The 18,689-nt window shown below is 39.8% G+C and overlaps 1 protein-coding gene across 1 annotated transcript; it reads right to left on the bottom strand.

The window, feature by feature from the left end:
• Positions 1–14,343: 14,343 nt before the first annotated feature.
• On the bottom strand, positions 14,344–14,817 carry LOC145803941 (lectin 9-like). Its single transcript, XM_082897323.1, has one exon. It carries the CDS (start codon positions 14,815–14,817, stop codon positions 14,344–14,346), a length of 474 nt encoding a protein of 157 aa, XP_082753449.1.
• Between the last annotated feature and the right edge of the window lie 3,872 nt (positions 14,818–18,689).

Genomic DNA, 18,689 nt, shown 5'->3' with positions numbered 1-18,689 from the left:
CATGCCCATGAAGGGCTTTGATGTTATTTTGGGTATGGACTGGCTATCGTCATACCGGGCTGTTATCGATTGCTACCGCCAGAGGGTCACGTTATGTACCTTGAGCGGGGAGTGGTTCCATTTCTTGGGACACCGGGTTGGTAGTGTTCTGCCACCGGGGTATGATTCGCGAAGGCGAAGTGAGCTTAGTGGTCTACTCGCTAGCTTTGAGAGTGGTGAGTGTGGTGAGACCCAGCTTGTATTGCCGAGGGTGGTTTGTGAGTATTCGGATGTCTTTCCCGAAGACCTTGTTAGTTTGCCACCTCACCGAGAGATAGAGTTCTCTATTGATTTAGTGCCCGGCACGGCGCCGATTTCTATGGCACCCTACCGTTTTGCTCCAGCAGAGTTGATTGAGTTGAAAGTTCAGCTCCAAGAATTGCTAGATAAGGGTTTTGTTCGCCCTAGTGTTTCACCGTGGGGAGCACCGGCCCTCTTTGCTAAAAAGAAAGATGGTGCCTTGAGATTGTGTATAGACTACCGGAAGTTGAATCGGGCTACGGTCAAGAATAAGTACCCTATGCCCCGTATAGATGATTTGTTTGACCAGTTGAAGGGTTCCCGTTGTTTCTCTAAGATAGACTTGAGATCGGGTTACCACCAGTTGAGGGTCAGGGAGGAAGATATTCCTAAGACGGCATTCCGTACGCGGTATGGCCATTATGAGTTTCTGGTGATGCCATTTGGGCTTACCAATGCACCAGCAGTCTTTATGGACTTGATGAACCAGATCTTCCGGGAATTCTTGGATCGATTTGTAGTCGTTTTCGTGGACGACATTCTTGTCTATTCGCCTTCAGAGGAGGAGCACGAGGAACACTTGAGAGTGGTGCTTGAGTTGCTTAGAGCCCATAGGCTGTATGCCAAGTTTGGGAAGTGTGAGTTCTGGCTAGGAGGGGTGAAATTCTTAGGCCACATGGTATCCGGGGAAGGAGTGTCTGTTGATACATCCAAAGTAGAGGCAGTGCAAGATTGGGCAAAGCCTAAGAGTGTGTTTGAGATCCGCAGTTTTCTGGGATTAGCTGGGTATTACCGTCGGTTTGTGAAAGATTTCTCCAGGCTAGCTTCGCCATTGATTAGATTGACTCGGAAATGAGTCAAATTTGTGTGGAGTGAGACTTGTGAAAAGTCGTTTGAGGAGCTGAAGGTTAGATTGACCACCGCTCCGGTTTTGATTATTCCGGAGAGAGGGTTGGGTTATGCGGTTTATTGTGATGCCTCACGAGAGGGTTTGGGTTGTGTGTTGATGCAAGAAGGGAAAGTGGTAGCTTATGGCTCACGCCAGTTGAAAATTCACGAGAAGAATTACCCTACGCACGACTTAGAGTTAGCCGCAGTGATCTTTGCCTTGAAAATTTGGAGGCACTACCTTTATGGTGAGAGGTTTGAAGTGTTCTCGGACCACAAGAGTTTGAAGTATCTATTCACACAGAGAGACTTAAATTTGAGGCAGAGAAGATGGATGGAGTTCATTGAGGACTACGATTTTGAGTTGCATTATCACCCGGGAAAGGCCAATGTTGTGGCCGATGCCCTTAGTAGGAAATCCATTAGTGATGTAGCTTGTATTGCCATCCGAGAATGGGGGATGTTGGGTGTACTTGGTGAGTTTGATTTGCACCTAAGCGAATCGGTTGAGGCTGCGGCCTTGTTTTCTGTAGTTGCGCAGCCTACACTTGTGACTAGAGTGTTAGAGGCGTAGAGAGGTGATCTTGAGGTAGAGTTCTTCCGAGAGAAGATCTCCGGTGGGAAAGTTGAGAAGGGTTTGACGGTGTATCCCGACCAGAGTGTGAGATACCGAGACCGTTTGTTTGTGCCGGAGTCTTGCCGAGAGGAAGTACTCCGAGAGTTTCATCATTCGCGCCTTGCGGTGCATCCGGGAGGCACTAAGATGTATCGGGATTTGGGTCACCAGTTTTGGTGGCGGGGTATGAAGAGAGATGTGGCAGTTTTCGTGTCGAAGTGCCTTACTTGTCAGCAAGTGAAGGCCGAGCATCAGAGGCCAGCGGGTCTGTTGCAACCCTTGCCTATTGCCGAGTGGAAGTAGGAGCATGTTACCATGGACTTCGTTGTAGGTCTTCCGAGGACTCAGCGGGGTAGTGATGCTATTTGGGTGGTTGTAGACCGGTTGACTAAGTAGGCGCACTTTATTCCCATGTGTGTGAGAGATTCAGTAGATCATCTCGCTGACTTGTATATTCGGGACATAGTGAGATTGCACGGGGTCCCAGTGACGATCGTCTCAGATAGAGATCCTCGTTTTACTGCTAGGTTGTGGCAGAGTTTGCAGAGTGCCTTGGGCACTAAGTTGACCTTTAGTACGGCTTATCATCCGCAGACTGACGGGCAGTCCGAGCGTACTATTCAGATTCGTGAGGATATGCTTCGGGGTTGTGTCCTTGACTTTAGTGGGACGTGGGAGAGGCACTTACCATTGGTGGAGTTTGCCTACAACAACAGCTTTCAGTCTTGTATCGGTATGGCACCGTTTGAGGCCTTGTATGGCCGACCGTGTAGGTCTCCAGTTTGTTGGGCCGAGGTGGGTGATGCACCTTTGTTGGGTCCAGAGTTGGTTAGGGAGACGACGGAGAAAGTTGAACTTATCCGTAGGAGGCTTGTTACAGCCCAGAGTCGTCAGAAATCTTATGCTGACCATAGGAGGAGGCCTTTGGTGTTTGAGGTAGGTGATCATGTTTTCTTGAAAATATCACCTAGGCGAGGTTTGATGAGGTTCGGGAAGAGCAAGAAGTTATCCCCTCGGTTTATTGGTCCTTTTGAGATTCTTGAGAGGATTGGCGAGGTTGCTTATCGGTTAGCTTTACCGCCGCAGTTGTCCGGAGTTCATGACGTGTTTCATGTGAGTATGCTTCGGAAGTATGAGCCAAATCCATCACATGTATTAGATTGGACCGACTTAGAGGTAGATGAGGATGCCTCGTATGAGGAGAGACCGGTTTGGGTCTTGGATAGGCGGGATCAGGTCCTGCGTGGCAAGACCATTCCTTTGGTAAAAGTCTTGTGGAAACATCACGGAGTGGAAGAAGCCACTTGGGAACGTGAGTTGGAAGTCCGTGAGAAATATCCGGACTTGTTTGTTGATATGTAATCTTGTATTTAGATTTTGAACTATTGTTGAACTTAAGAGCTTTTATATATGTCTTAAGTTGTGAAACATTGAAAATGTTTTGATTTATTGAAAGTATGTTTTGGAACTTGCCTCATATGGAAGTTGAATGTAACATTATATATGTGAGATATATTGTTGAAATTGGAAAGGAAATGCGTAATGTTGATGCATGTTGAAAGTACATATGTTGCTTACATATTGTGAAATGCCTCTTGATAAGAGATGGGATGACCGGTAATGGGTCGAGTTTTTGAATGTTAAAATATAACATTTTTAAAAGTGGAGAAAAACCTGTTTTTGAAAGCTTGTGTTTAATTTCGGGGACGAAATTCTTTAAGGGGGGAGGTTATAGCGATCCCGGATTTACCCTTGTTGTATAGTGATCCGGACATGTGTCTGTGGATGTTGGTAGTTGATCATTATCTTGTTTACATCCTTTCTTACTTTGTATTTGAGTTATAGGATGTGTTGGGCGGGTTTGTTACAGGTTGGTTAAGTTTAGAAACCAAAACTAGTTGCCTAGATTTTGGCTTGTCCGCTCGAGCGGGGGTTTTGACGCTCGAGCGGGGAATACACCCATCCAGTATTTCCTGTGCAGTGTTGGACGCTCGAGCGGGGGATTGGTCGCTCGAGCGGGAGGTTGTGAGTGACGCTCGAGCGGGGCTTCGAGCGCTCGAGCGGGGACCTGTTGTGTCGAGATGCTGGGAGAGTGCATCCGGAGCTCGAGCGGGAGTTTTGCCGCTCGAGCGGGAGTCTGTGAGTGCCGCTCGAGCGGGGGTTTGGACGCTCGAGCGGGGCGACTGGGTTTAAGTTCTGAGTTTTGACCTTTCAAATCACTTTTTCACTTTCTCTTCTCTCTCCTACTTTTCCAAAAACAGCATTGTTAAGCCTCTCACTCTAGAACTCTACCTTCTCTCTAGGTTTTGATCTAGTAGGAGTGATTTGCTCATCTTTGGCCTTTACAAAAAAGTTGTTGATCGTCGAGGGCTACATTTTAATCTGAAAATTTTGGGATTTGGAGCACGTTGGGTTTTGTCATCTTCTCCCTTGGGGCTCCGGATTTGAGGTAGGGATATCCTACTCCTCTTTATAAGCTTTGTCTTTAAATTTTAGTATTTTGAGATGTTGGGGTTGGTTTAGAAATTTGTGAAAGTTTGGGGGCCTTTGTGTAAATTTACAAGAGTTGGGGTTTTAACTATATAAAACCTAGATGCATGTTTGGCATGGAAAAATGTGAAATTAATGTGAAGACATTAATGAAAATGAAACCTAAGGGTTGTAATGTAGATTATGGAAAATGCCCTAATTACATTGATTGATTAATTTGTATAATTAATTATTGGAAATGAGGAATTGAATTGAGAATGTGGAAATTGGAAAGGGAAGGGGTTAAAGAGTGTAGTTGGATTATTTATCACTCACCTAGTGGAAATATTGATTTTATATCCATTTGTTGCATTTATTTTCTGTATAGAAATAACTGCTTTGGGCTATCGGTGGAGGATAGTCGTGATTGTTGTAGACAATGCATGATGATTAGACAAACGAAAACTAATCACCGGAATGAGTCATTGAATGTGATGATTGAAAGAACACGTTAAATTTATTTGTTATGTGATGATGTGTATAATTATTGTTTATATACATTGTGTTGTGTTGGAGGAGATAGGGGATGTACTCCACGGTTTAGGGAAAGATAGGGGATGGACCTCTAAACCGGATGTTGTTGGGAGGAGATAGGGGATGGACTCCGTAGATAGAGCTCATATGCTTATCTAGTGATGTATTGACAGAGCTCATATGCTTGTCATTGGAAGTGTGATAGTGCTCATATGCATATCTGTGGAAGTGATGATATAGCTTGTATGCTTATCTGTTGTTGTGTGATATAGCTAGTATGCTTATCTGTTATGAAATGGGAAGTGTTTGATATGAGTTATTGTCTCATATGAGTTGTTGGCCAGGTTCTAAGCCATGGTTGTAAATTGAGAATTGAAAGGAATTGGAAAATGAATGGTAATATGGACTTATATGTCATCAAAATGTAAAGTGTGATAAAGGAAAGTATCAGTGTTGGCCATCTATCAACTGCTAATCTTTTAGTCATTGTTCATATTTGGTTTTGTGTGTTTCTACTGGGCTGTGGTTCACCCTATATGGGAATATCATTTTCAGGTGCAGGTAGCATGCCACCTCCAAGGACGTAGCTTGGGAGGCTAGAGGCAGGCGGACCTTTGTTGCTTTATTTCTTGATGTATTATATGTATACTCAAGCCGAGCGCTTAATGTGTAAATGAGTTAGCACTATTTTGTTGTAACCAAGTGTTAACTTAGAAAGTTGTAAGCCCGTAGGGCATTTGCTTTTGTTGATTAACATGTAATACTTGTGTAAAGAACTACTCTAATGAATAAAAGAATGTTTATCTTTATTACCAATGCATGTCTATATCAATGGGTTTTATGTTTTTTTTTTTAGGGCATTACAATACACCTCAAATTGAGGCACAACAGTGTTGTGCCTTTAGCACAGCAGTGACCCAAATTCCAAAAAATTGTGGGTGATATTCAAGAATTCTTAAAACATTGTGTTGTGCATTTTCATTGAGCTATATAATTTCTTTGAGAGAAATTTGTTGAGTATTTGAGCTTTTATTGTAAAAGGGTTTCCAATCCCTTATCATTTTTTCTTGTAAAAGAGAGTTATATTTTTTGTGTGTGATTTTTTTAGATAAAATCATTTGAGGTAGGTGTGACTAGCATCGGATTCACAACTAGTTGGTTAAAGTGATCGGGGTTGATCAATTATTAAGGTTCACTAGCACCTGTAAAGCTAGGAGTGCAATTTTTATTTGACGAATAGTGAAAAAATCTCAAGGAGGATCTGGAGTGGACATAGGTTTGGTTTGAGCCGAACTACTATAAATTTAGTATTTGCTCTCTCTTTCGTTCCTTCACTTAATTTATTTTTATTGTCTCATTTATATTGCTTCATATTTATTTCTCATTTAGATTAAATTTTAATTTATTACTCACCTTTACTATTTCATATTGTTAATTGTTTATTATTTGGGAATATTTTTTAATTTGACAATTTATTTAGAAACTCAATTCACTCCCCTGTTGGGTTGCTTTCTGGGTAACAACTTATTTGTATGTGTTTCATCTTATTTTCGATTTTTTATGTTGGTAGAAAATTGATATTGCAATCTATATTTTTATTTAAAATTTTTGTTAGTATATATATTTTCACCAACAATGATACATCTTCCTAAATTTTGAGCTCTAAATTAGTTCTAGTGAGCTGGAAAAAAATATATATATAGATATATATATATATATATAAAACACACACACACACACAAAAGACCAAAACATTACATCATGTGGGACCCATACACACATTAGAGCTCTTAGTTTAGAACTCTCAACCATTTTTCTATGAGCAATGCTATAGACCACTAATTTAACATCACTAACCCCACCACTAGTGAGGTGGCACTTCAAAAAAAAAGAAAAAAAAAAAAAACAAGGCACAAAACACATGTGGCAGTGGGTGGGACCCACTGTCACATCATTAGAGCCACCACTAATTAGTGGTCTAAAGCATTTTTGTTTTTCTATTTTCACTCCCCTTATATGAAAATTCTAGATCTGTCCCTATGTGGTACACCGAACCTACTAAATAATTTCTTCTAACTCACCACTCTCCCTTCCCACCACGCCACCCATGATCTTCACCACATACCCCATTACCTCTCAATACCGCCTCCCTCATTGATATACCTTATAGTAATAATAATCTATCAAACTATATTAATTTCTCAGTCAATTAAAACCGAGGAATATTAAAAACTCATAATTTATCACAAAGGTGTGGTAAGAATTAGTTAAGCATTACATAGTTAAACTTTTGATAAATTAAAAATTGAGATACAAATATCATGTTATTGTAGGTAAAATTATATTTTCATTTTAAAAAGGGATCATATTTGTATGACTTTATGATATTTGATGAATAGCTAAATTGTTTTATTTTTTTGGGAGGCCAAATTATTTGGCCACTTTGTGGTTTACTCTCAAAGCATTTATTTATTGGGTAAATAAACTCTCAAAGCACTTATAAATTAATAGTCTTTTTATGATCAATACACAAGTCTAGTCATCCTCTTAAAAAAAAAATGAAATTAAAATAAAAAATTAACAATTATTATATCCTCATCTTCATTATTAATTGCGCAAATCCAAAAAATCTAAACCCTAAACCTCACTTCCCTGACCATCGCCAGCGGCCCCCCTCATCGCATCGTTTCTGTAAAGTTTTCTGGCTGCTTTGTTGATTGAATGCTAAAAGTGTATTTGATTGATTTGTGCTATATGCATGTTGTGTTGTGTTTGATTGGTTTGTTAATTTTATTACATGAATCTAGATTCCATGATATTTGATAAACACCAATTAATTTCATAAATTCATTAGGTTTACAGTGTATATATATATATATATATTCAAATTTCCTTTTTTTCTTTTTAGATGAGGTGAGGATACCATTTGAAGGTATAATGCAAGCTGCAACTTTTAGGTTCATCTGCAAATATAGTAATATAGAGATATAATATTTATTGGAGGAGAAAGATTGAATTTACTTTGGATATGAAGCTAGTCCTGTATATGGGTTGAGTTTTGCTACTGTTATAAAAAGTGTATTGAGTCAGATTGGTGAGTCAGTCAGTCCTACCAAATATTTATCACTTGTTTTTGTTTATTTTTGCCTTTTCATTATAACTCTTGTGTTTACTGTGTTATTGATTATATATATATATATATTGCCGCTGACTACTTATTACTAATTTTGTTTTATGTCCTATGTATATTGTATTATCTATGTTCATCTATACATCTCAACTAGGTTGGCACCTATTGATGAGTGAATTATTTGCAAACACCCAACTAGACAAGAGCAAAGAGTTGACAAGAAACCAACAACTAGCATCAACAATGGAAAAAAGAAAAGAAAACAAATGACAAGAAGTAGCCAAACTAACGACACTAGAAAGGCAACAACAAACAAAACAAATCAAAACAAAAAAAAACATACATCAACCAACAAACCCTCTATAAAAGTTCATTGATATTCTCTAATCGATAAGCAAAATCATGGATTGTGAAGGTCAATGCTCTAGATATCAACTTTTACCCAGACATTTATCTTCTTCTTTTGCTCTACTTTCCCACAATATAAAGCCAAGCAAAGCCAACCAACCAGCCAAAGAAGATGATCTGATAGTCAATCCCACCACTCATCTTCTTTCCAATACCAGAGTTAACTGCACTGGGGCTTGGACTGGAATTGGTGTTGGGACTAGGACTAGGACTAGGACTGGTGCTGGGATTGGATTTCGCTGGGGGACTGGGATTGGTACTGGGACTAGGACTAGGACTGCCTGACACACCTTGCAAACTCGAATTGAACGACCATGATTTGACAGTGTGTTTCTCATACAAACCTCCTGTTGCAGCTGAGAAGCCAATTGTAACCAATTCTGGTAAGAAGTCCCTCAGATCAACCGACAAACTAAGGGAACTGTTAATTTTGCTATTGTTTTTATATCCAGTGAAAACAACACTCAATTTTTTCGAACTAGAATCATAACTAATCCAAGCTTCATTCTCTTTTCCATACGTTATGTTATTGTACCATATTTCAGTGGCATTAGATGTGATAGAGTCGATATCGATACCAACATGAGTTCCAGGTGTGATGTTGGGTGGATCCCTGTTAACATATAATATACATATAATATACATATAGCTGTAAAAGACCTTGCATCTGTAAAGGCCTCAATGTGTAGCTGTAAAGAAGAGACCTTCACTTTAGCTTTAGCTTCTCTCAATGTAAATTACCAGGCATCCGATGCTAATTGTCTCCCTCTCCTCTCTATAAAGAGAAGGAGCTTGCTCTCTTGTAATTACACTGAAACATAATATAACAACACCAACTTTCAGTCCCTCTCTTTTTCTCTCCCTCGTTACCAACCTTACATTCTCTCTGTTCTCTTCCTCGTTACCAAACTCACATGGTATCAGAGCTTAGAAACACAATTCTGGCATCCCTCAATTTTAGGTCTTAGTTCCGTACACAGTGGACTATACCAAACAGCTCGGAATTTCCCTACGATCCCAACGGCACCAAGCCCATCACCAAACAAGCCTTCACGCGCTCTCACGCGCCGCTTCTTCTCTCGGCGCGTCTCTGCTTCCGTTGCCACTCTCACACGCGCTGCCACGCGCCTTCTATCCTGCCCTGTCGTGCGCCGCCCCTGCTACCATGCACCAGCGTGCGCCGTTCGAATACCGTGAGCCGCGCGTGCGCCGTTCCGCTATTGTGCACCCGCGTGCGCCATTCTGCTAACATACGCTGCCAGCCCCCTCTGCTACCGTGCGCCGCACGCCCTTCCTGCTAATGTGCGCCGCTGACCTCATTTTCCACCCTGCTGACATCATCCCTGCACCGCCCACCTTTCCTAGCTATTTTCGACCTTCCGGACTCACTGGTACACTCTGTTTTACCTAATTTTGCTCCTACAGGTCTCTCCCTATCCATTTCTCCCTCCTCCACTATTATTATGGATCGTCCTGATGCCTCCCATCCTATTTCCGTTATTTTGGATGGTTCCAACTATGTTCTATGGGCCCAAGCCATGTCTTCCTTCCTCAAAGGAAAGAAGCTCTGGCGAATTATCACCGGGGACATCACCCAACCGGTCAAAGACACTGCTGAAACCACTATTTCCCCTGCTACTCCTACATATGAAGATCGCCTTGAGGAATGGGACAGTAAGAATTACCAAATCATTACCTGGTTTCGGAATACGTCTGTTACCTCTATCAGTCTTCAGTTTGGCCGCTTTCAGCTTGACTCTGTCACCACTCCTGCCAAAGATATCTGGGATTTTTTGAAAGAACGCTACCAGACTACTGGTCTTGCTCATCAATATCAACTTCAGAGCCAACTTCATCGGATGCGCCAAGAATCTAGTCAGTCCATCAATGACTTCCTCTCTCAAATGTACTCCGTTTGGGACCAGCTTGCTCTTTCTGAACCAACTTGGCCTCACCAAGAAGATGCTGTTTTATTTACTGCTTATCGTAATCAGCAAAGGTTGGTGCACTTTCTTATGGCTCTCACTTCATCTTTTGAGCCTGTACGTGCCTCTCTTCTTCATCGCCATCCCTTGCCCACTCTGGAACAAGCTATTTCTGAGTTGCTATCAGAAGAGTCTCGTCTTGGTACTCTCCAACCTCATCATGTGGACTCTGTTCTTGCCACTCCCCCGTACCAACCATCATTCCCCCAGCGGACCACTGCCTGTCTCTACTGTCAGAATCGGGGCCTTCCTTCCACACATCTCCTGGTCAATTGCCCAGTCAGAACCTGCCGATATTGCAACAAACTTAGTCCTGGTCATTTGCAACAGGATTGTCTTCGCCATCCATCCCGCTCATCCTCCAACAACCACTCTTCTCGCGGTGGTTCTTCTCGGGGGAGCTTTCATCGTTCCAGGAACCAATCTCATCCTGGGAATCAGTTTCCTCACACCGCCACTGCTGCTGCTGCCGCTGAGGGTTTTTCTGAGTCTCCGGCTCCGTCTACCCCTCTCTTTTCTCCAACAGATGTCGAGGCCATGTTCAAACACCTTCTCTCCCCTTCTGGTACACCTCCTCCTACTGCTTTGTCTGTAATTCCAGGTAACTCTTCTTGGTATTTTGATTATGCCTGTTGTAATCATATGACCTCCAGTTCAACTATATTTTCTTCTATCTCTTCCTCTCCTCATATTCCCTCAATTCAAACTGCTGATGGTTCTCTCATGACTGTCCGTCATCTTGGTACTGTTTCCACATCTTCCTTAACTTTACCTCAAGTTTATCAAATCCCTGCTCTCACTTTAAACCTTATCTCTATTGGTCAATTATGTGAACTTGGTCTAACTGTCACCTTTTCTGCTACTCATTGTTTGGTGCAGGACCCTCAGACGAGGCAGACTATTGGGATCGGCCGTAAGCATGGACGTCTCTATGAGCTCATTCACCTTCATGTTCCTCCCTCTCCTCAGATTGCTGCTCCTGCCTCTGCTTCCTCATTATCTCCTTTTCAGCTTTGGCATTGTCGCTTAGGACATATTTCTATTACTCGCTTAAAGTCTTTGGTTTCTAGTGGACAATTGGGTCATGTAATTCCAGATACTTTCGATTGTATACCCTGTCAACTTGCCAAACAACCTGCTTTATCATTTAATAAAAGTACTTCTGTTTCCTGTGCACCTTTTGATCTTATACATTCGGATATTTGGGGCCCTTCCCCTACCACTACTATGGGGGGATCTCGTTATTTTGTTGTTTTCATTGATGATTTTTCACGGTTTACCTGGATTTTTCTCATGAAAACTCGGTCTGACCTCAAAACTCTTTATTATCGCTTTGCCCAAATGATCCACACCCAATTTTCTAAAACCATCAAACTTTTTCGCTCCGACAATGCTATGGAATATCGGGATTCAGATTTCCTTTCTTTTCTTCAGAGTCATGGTACACTGCCTCATCGTTCCTATGCTGGCACGTCCCAGCAAAATGGCCGTGCTGAACGGAAACATCGGCATATTCTTGACACTACTCGCGCTCTCCTTCTTTCTTCTTCCTGCCCTGAAAACTTTTGGGGGGAAGCTGCCCTCACTGCTGTCTACACTATCAATTGTGCTCCTTCCCCTGTCATCCATAATCAAACTCCATTTGAACGTCTGCATGGCACTCCCCCTCCCTATGATAATCTTCGGGTTTTTGGCTCTGCCTGCTTTGTTCTCCTTCAATCTCATGAACGCACCAAGCTTGAACCGCGTTCTCGTCTTTGTTGCTTTCTTGGGTATGGAATTGAACATAAAGGCTTTCGCTGTTGGGACCCTCTCTCTAAACGTCTTCGTATCTCCCGCCATGTAGTTTTTTGGGAGCACCAAATGTTTTCCTCCCTATCCTCATTTCACTTACCTGCACTTTCCACTAATGTACTGTTTACTAATCCTTCCATCGATCTCTTCTCTGATGATTTTGATACAGGTCCCTCCGTCATTGAGACGCCCTTGCTCACTCCTGCTCCCCACCAGACTGCTCTCCCTGAAGGTCCACCTCTCCCTGCACCACCTCCTTCTCCACTGGTTCTTCCTCCCACCGATCCTCCTACGGGTCGACCACACCGGGTAACTCAACCTCCTATCCACCTTCGTGATTATATTGTTGGGTCTGCTGCCTTTTCTACTTATGAACCTACCTCCTATCGTGAGGCTTGTACTAATCCTCTTTGGCAGCAAGCTATGACTGATGAACTTCAGGCTTTGGACAAAACTCATACTTGGGATCTTGTTGACCTTCCTCCTGGCAAAACTGCGATTGGCTGCAAATGGGTTTACAAAATCAAGACTCATTCTGATGGCTCGATTGAACGCTACAAAGCTCGTCTTGTTGCCAAGGGTTTCAACCAGGAATATGGGATTGATTATGAGGAAACCTTCGCTCCTGTTGCTCGGCTTACCTCTGTTCGCAGTTTACTGGCTGTTGCTGCTGCTCGCCACTGGGAGCTTTTTCAAATGGATGTCAAAAATGCCTTCCTCAATGGTAATCTTCTTGAGGAGGTCTACATGCAACCTCCCCCTGGGTCTACTTTTCCCCCTCATAAGGTTTGCAAACTACAGCGTGCCCTCTATGGCCTCAAGCAAACACCCCGTGCCTGGTTTGCTAAGTTCAGTTCTACCATTCATGACTTTGGGTTCACCTCCAGCTCCTATGACTCTGCTCTTTTTATCCGGACTACTCCTCATGGTACCACTCTTCTCCTTCTGTATGTGGATGATATGATTATCACTGGTAATGATGCAGCTGGTATTCTCCACCTCAAACGCTTTCTCCACCGTCAGTTTGAGATGAAGGACCTTGGTACTCTCAACTACTTTTTAGGCCTTGAAGTCTCTCATGATCCTACTGGCTCTTACTTATCTCAGGCCAAATATGCATCCGATCTTCTGGCTCGTGCTGGTCTTACTGATTGCAAAACTACATCTACTCCAGTTGATCCTCAGATTCGTCTCACTCCTCTCGACGGGGCTCTCCTCCCTGATGCTACTCTCTATCGTCAGCTCGTCGGCAGTCTTGTCTATCTCACAGTAACTCGTCCTGACATTGCCTATGCTGTTCACATTGTTAGTCAGTACATGTCGGCTCCTCGCACTCCCCACTATACTGCTCTCCTTCACATCCTTCGGTACATCAAAGGCACCCTGTTCCATGGCCTTCACTACTCTGCTTCCTCATCTCTCGAACTGCGTGCCTTCTCTGATGCTGATTGGGCTGGGGATCCTACGGATCGACGCTCCACCACGGGCTTCTGTTTCTTCTTAGGGGATTCTCTTCTTACTTGGCGTAGCAAAAAACAATCCCTCACTGCCCGTTCTAGCACCGAAGCTGAATACCGAGCTCTTGCCGATACTACTCAGGAACTTCTCTGGCTTCGCTGGCTCCTCACTGATATGGGTATTTCCTCTTCTGGTGCTACCGCTCTTTATTGTGACAATCAGAGTGCTATTCAGATTGCTCACAATGATGTTTTCCATGATCGCACCAAGCATATTGAGATTGATTGCCATTTCATTCGACAACATGTTACACGTGGTACTGTTCATCTTCTCCCAATTGCTTCTGCCGATCAACCTGGTGATATCTTCACCAAGGCTCATTCTCCTGGGCGTTTTCGTGATCTTGTTTCCAAACTCAACTTGGTCGATGCCTACCCTCCTTGAGTTTGCGGGGGCTGTTAACATATAATATACATATAATATACATATAGCTGTAAAAGACCTTGCATCTGTAAAGGCCTCAATGTGTAGCTGTAAAGAAGAGACCTTCACTTTAGCTTTAGCTTCTCTCAATGTAAATTACCAGGCATCCGATGCTAATTGTCTCCCTCTCCTCTCTATAAAGAGAAGGAGCTTGCTCTCTTGTAATTACACTGAAACATAATATAACAACACCAACTTTCAGTCCCTCTCTTTTTCTCTCCCTCGTTACCAACCTTACATTCTCTCTGTTCTCTTCCTCGTTACCAAACTCACAATCCCAACCCAGATTTTGATAGGTATCAAACTCTACAGCAACAAATTGAGTCGATTTGGGGGGGGTTGATTGACAAGATTGGAAGACCCATGGCTGCACCTGTTGCAAGATTGGAATTGAAATTATAAGGAAGAAGGAAGAATGCAAACCCATCTCCAAAACTCGAATTTCCTTGTGAATCAATGACAAACAAGAAATAGGTGTTGAAGTCCGTCAGTTTTCCAGAAGCTTTGTCCCAAAGGTGAAGAGGATCTTTATATGAGGCTCGACCGGCTATCAACTCTTGTTTTTTAGGAGTGATTTCGATGCCTTTGTTGGAAACATTAGCATATCCTTGTAGGACAACATCTTTAGACATTTGATTAGTATTGGTGAGGTTGAAGCTCAGTGCATTTGCATGAAGAGGGAAGTAGTAAAGGGTGATCACAAAGTAGAAGAAAACAGAGCAAAACAAAATATGTGATTGGAGGGGGGAGTTCCATGAGTTGGAAACAGCCATAGCAATGGTTGGTTGTGAGGAAAATGAATTCTTGATAAGTGAGTTTCGAAGTATATACACAATTTTACATAGAAATTAAATAACCGTAGACTCAATGTTCCAAAGTCTTGGTACTTTGTTGAATCAGTCTTTGTGTGGAGTTTTCAAACTAGTAATTTTCTTCATTGCATCTATTCTTTAATCACAAAGAATTTAGTTATTCTACAACAAATCCAGTTACAAAATCAGACACAATTTTTTCTCATACAACGTGATTCACATATTTAGTACGGCTCACCTTCTATGAGATGTTGCGTTCAATTTTGACCTATTTTGAGAAGAGGAAAATAAACAGTTTTTTTGCTTATTTTCTTGTTTTTTGGCTTATTCATAAAATCATTTGGGAAGATAGAAATAAGTAGCATTTTTGTTTTTTGGTTTGAAAATTATTTTAATATGGTGTCACATCACTTGCAAAATTATGAATTGACCATATTACCTTCATGTAATTTTACTTTTTTTTAGCTTATTCACACACATGATGGTATTTTGATAATTTCACTTATTAACTTATTTCTAACGCTCCAAATTTTGTTTTGCTCAAATAGACTGAAAATAAGCCAAAAGCAAGCTTTTTTTTTTCTCTTCAAAATAGGCCAATCAAATTTTGTATAGTTAGAATTTTCTATAGAAATAAATACAGTAATATTTTCGATCACATTTTCTATGACTTGCTCATAATTGAGTGTGGAGTCCACTGCATTTAATAAAAAAGAGATTTCACTTAAATCACATTTTAAGTGAATTTTTAAGAAATCGTAATTTAGGAAACACAATTTTTTGGAATCACAATTTCAAAATACAAAATAAAAATGATTGGTTTAATTTTAGAATATGTTATTGTTATTATTTTTTTAAGAAATAAAAATTAATTTGACAAAAAAAAAATTGAAAACTAATTTTAAATTTTTAAAAATTGTTTGTACTCTTAAAAAAAGCTAAAATCATGTCAAAGTAATGAGTGTTTTTATTTTTAATTTTTTTACTAAATTAGTTTCAAGTTTTTTTGTTTTTTTTTTAATTTTTTAAATTTTTTGTAGAAATCAAATTCTCAAAACGAAACCAAACAGAGTTGGTATGCAATTCTATGTTGAAAAATATTTAAGATAGCAAAATTTCAGTACATAAATGTGATTTCATTAAATAGTTAAGATAACAAACTTTTTTTATTTTTTATTTTTATGTAATAAAATTGCATGAATTTGGACTCTGTACGGATACAAGTTTGCTATATCATGACTATTTTTCAACATAGAATTACATTTTGAAATTGCAATTTCATTATTTTTCTTTTTCAAATTGTGATTTGGTAAAACCGTATTTTCTAAATTAATGGGGTATTTGAGATTATCTAAATAAGCATATTTTTTGACTTTTTATGAAAAAATTAAAATATGAGTTGGGTATGAAGTGATGTGGTAGAGAGGTGATATGACTTAAATAAAATGATTGTAACCAAAATAGGATTATGTGCTAAAATAACAACGCATGCCCAACCACCCCTAAGATTTCTTGAAAATCTACTTAACTAAAATCTCATTTTCAAAATGTGATATCCAATCTTATTTTTTTCATTTTCAAAATGACATACCTAATCTTATGTTGAAATCATAGCTCAAAATGAGTATTGAAACATCATTTTTGCATCAATGTTGAAATTGTGTTTTGAAAATGTAACTTTGGCTTCGTTTGGAAAGTGTGTTAATTTTTTAGCTATTCTAATATGGGGCTAACAAGTCTCATTTGGAAAGACTTTTTGGTTTTTCTAACTTTTTGTGAGAGAAAGAATATAATGATTATGGGTTGGATGTGATATTTTGTCTTATTGGGCAAAAAAGCCTATTTTGTCTTTTTGAGGCTAAAATAGTCTCAAGCTCAACCCAACCCTTCTTTCCAAACGCAGCCTTTAAGGTAAACTTGCATTTTTAAAATGAGATTTCAGTATAGCCATGTTGGCAATTTCACGTGGGCATGTCATCATGAAAGTGTATTTTGAAAATGTGATTTTGTTATCAAATTGTATTTTGAAAATATAATTTTAAAAACTTAGGTTAATTTGTTAAATAATTTAAAAGGTGTGCTATTTCTGTAAATAGTTTAATTTTTTTTTTAAAGATATTTTGAAAAAAAACTCAGTTTATCTATGTTTTGGATCGAAAATTCTTCGGTGTCCTAGGCGCACTGTTAATCTGTTTAGTGTAACGGATTATAGATTTAAATTCCTGAGTAGTATTTATTAAATAAGTTTTTTTTTGAGAGGAATTTATTAAATAAGTTGTGAAACAACTCTTTGAATTAACTTTTATTTTTTGTTATTCACTACTTGTCTACATTTCTTATAAAAAATAATAATAATAATCCATAGTCCATTTGGGTCTTCTTCTATTTTTTAAAAAATAAAAAATAAAAAAATCTAAGAGTATAACCTTAAATTAACATGTCCAAAGCAGAAGCTGATAATAAAAAATAAAGGGTGAGCAGCTTTTCAGAATCAATTTTTTAAATTAAAATAAATTACTAGAATCAGAAACTGTTTAAAATAAATTTAACCAAATAATCTAAAATAATTTTTTCAAAACTAAAATTTATAAATTGGCCAAAATAAATCACACCATACACCCCCGCTATATCCTCTGCTCTTCCCCGAATCACTAACATAAACTAGTGAGCCCTACCATTTTTACTAATTACATTTGATTTGTCACACCACGTGCCTATGCCCCTTTTGAAAAATTCTTCTTTAAATATGAATGACTTCTCAGCTTTTCATTGTCTACTTTTCTAATTTTCAGTAGCTGATTTAGTTTATTATTTTAGGAGACTTACATTTAGCTCTTGATACGGGTAATGGTAGAGGGTCACAATTTTTGTGGCTCAAATGGCTCAAAACTGCCAAAACGACGTCGTTTTGGCATGTTTTGTGCTCAAAACGACGTCGTTTTGACAGTTTTGAGCCATTTGAGCCACAAAAATTGTGGCCCTCAAACATTATTCCTCTTGATACATAGATTTATGGGAAAATTATTTATAAGTCCTATTAGGAAGACTTATGCTACATATGGTCCTACTAAAAAATTTATGTTTCCATAAGTCCTGTGGGAAGTTTGTTGACATATTTACCCTCAATATTAATTGTTAATATCATAAATAATAGTAAAACCATATATAGAAAATTGATATAAACGTAACGTAACGTGACACTACATAAACATAACTTGACACCTATACATAACGTGCACTACACGAAAAATGGTCTACAGCAACGTTTTTTTTTTGTGGCGTTTAGGAAACGCCACTATAAATTAACGAAACACAACATTTTCGAAAAACGTTGTGTCTGATCTTAGTGAAACGACGCCGTATTGGGTCAATGTATTGACCGTCAAAACCACCGTCTCTTTGAACTCTGTCTCTTTTTCTCAGTCTCTACCACAACTCAATTTCCCTCTCTTCCAAAACCCTCGATTTGAAGATCTCACTCTCTCTCGCTCAGTTTCAAACACACACTCTCTCGCTCGCTCACTCAATTTCTCATTCTCAACCCTCGATTTGCTCAATTGCAGATCCAAAACCCTCGATGGTTTGCGCTTCATCGATCTCTGTCGCTCGCAATCGAACTCTCTAGCTATTCTTCATTGATCTCTGTCGCTCGAGGGCTTTGCTCTAGCTGTTCTTCATCGAACTCGAACTCGATCTGTTCTTCATCAAATCGCAGATCCAAAATCCAAAATCCAAAATCGATCTGTTCTAGCTGATCTCTCTTGCTCTTATATCAGGTACATTTTTCACTCTCTACTTTCTCATTGTCAAATCTGCTGATCTGTTCTACTTTC

The sequence above is a fragment of the Camellia sinensis genome, chromosome 12, assembly GCF_055761805.1.
Source record: "Camellia sinensis isolate YWXY chromosome 12, ASM5576180v1, whole genome shotgun sequence".
Lineage (NCBI taxonomy): Eukaryota > Viridiplantae > Streptophyta > Magnoliopsida > Ericales > Theaceae > Camellia > Camellia sinensis.
The sequence above is the reverse complement of the archived record's forward strand: the minus strand, read 5'-3'. Positions and strand labels throughout refer to the sequence as shown.

Bases quoted from the DNA above. Each gene is read 5' to 3' on its own strand.
- LOC145803941 (XM_082897323.1), bottom strand. From the start codon at position 14,817: ATGGCTGTTTCCAACTCATGGAACTCCCCCCTCCAATCACATATTTTG.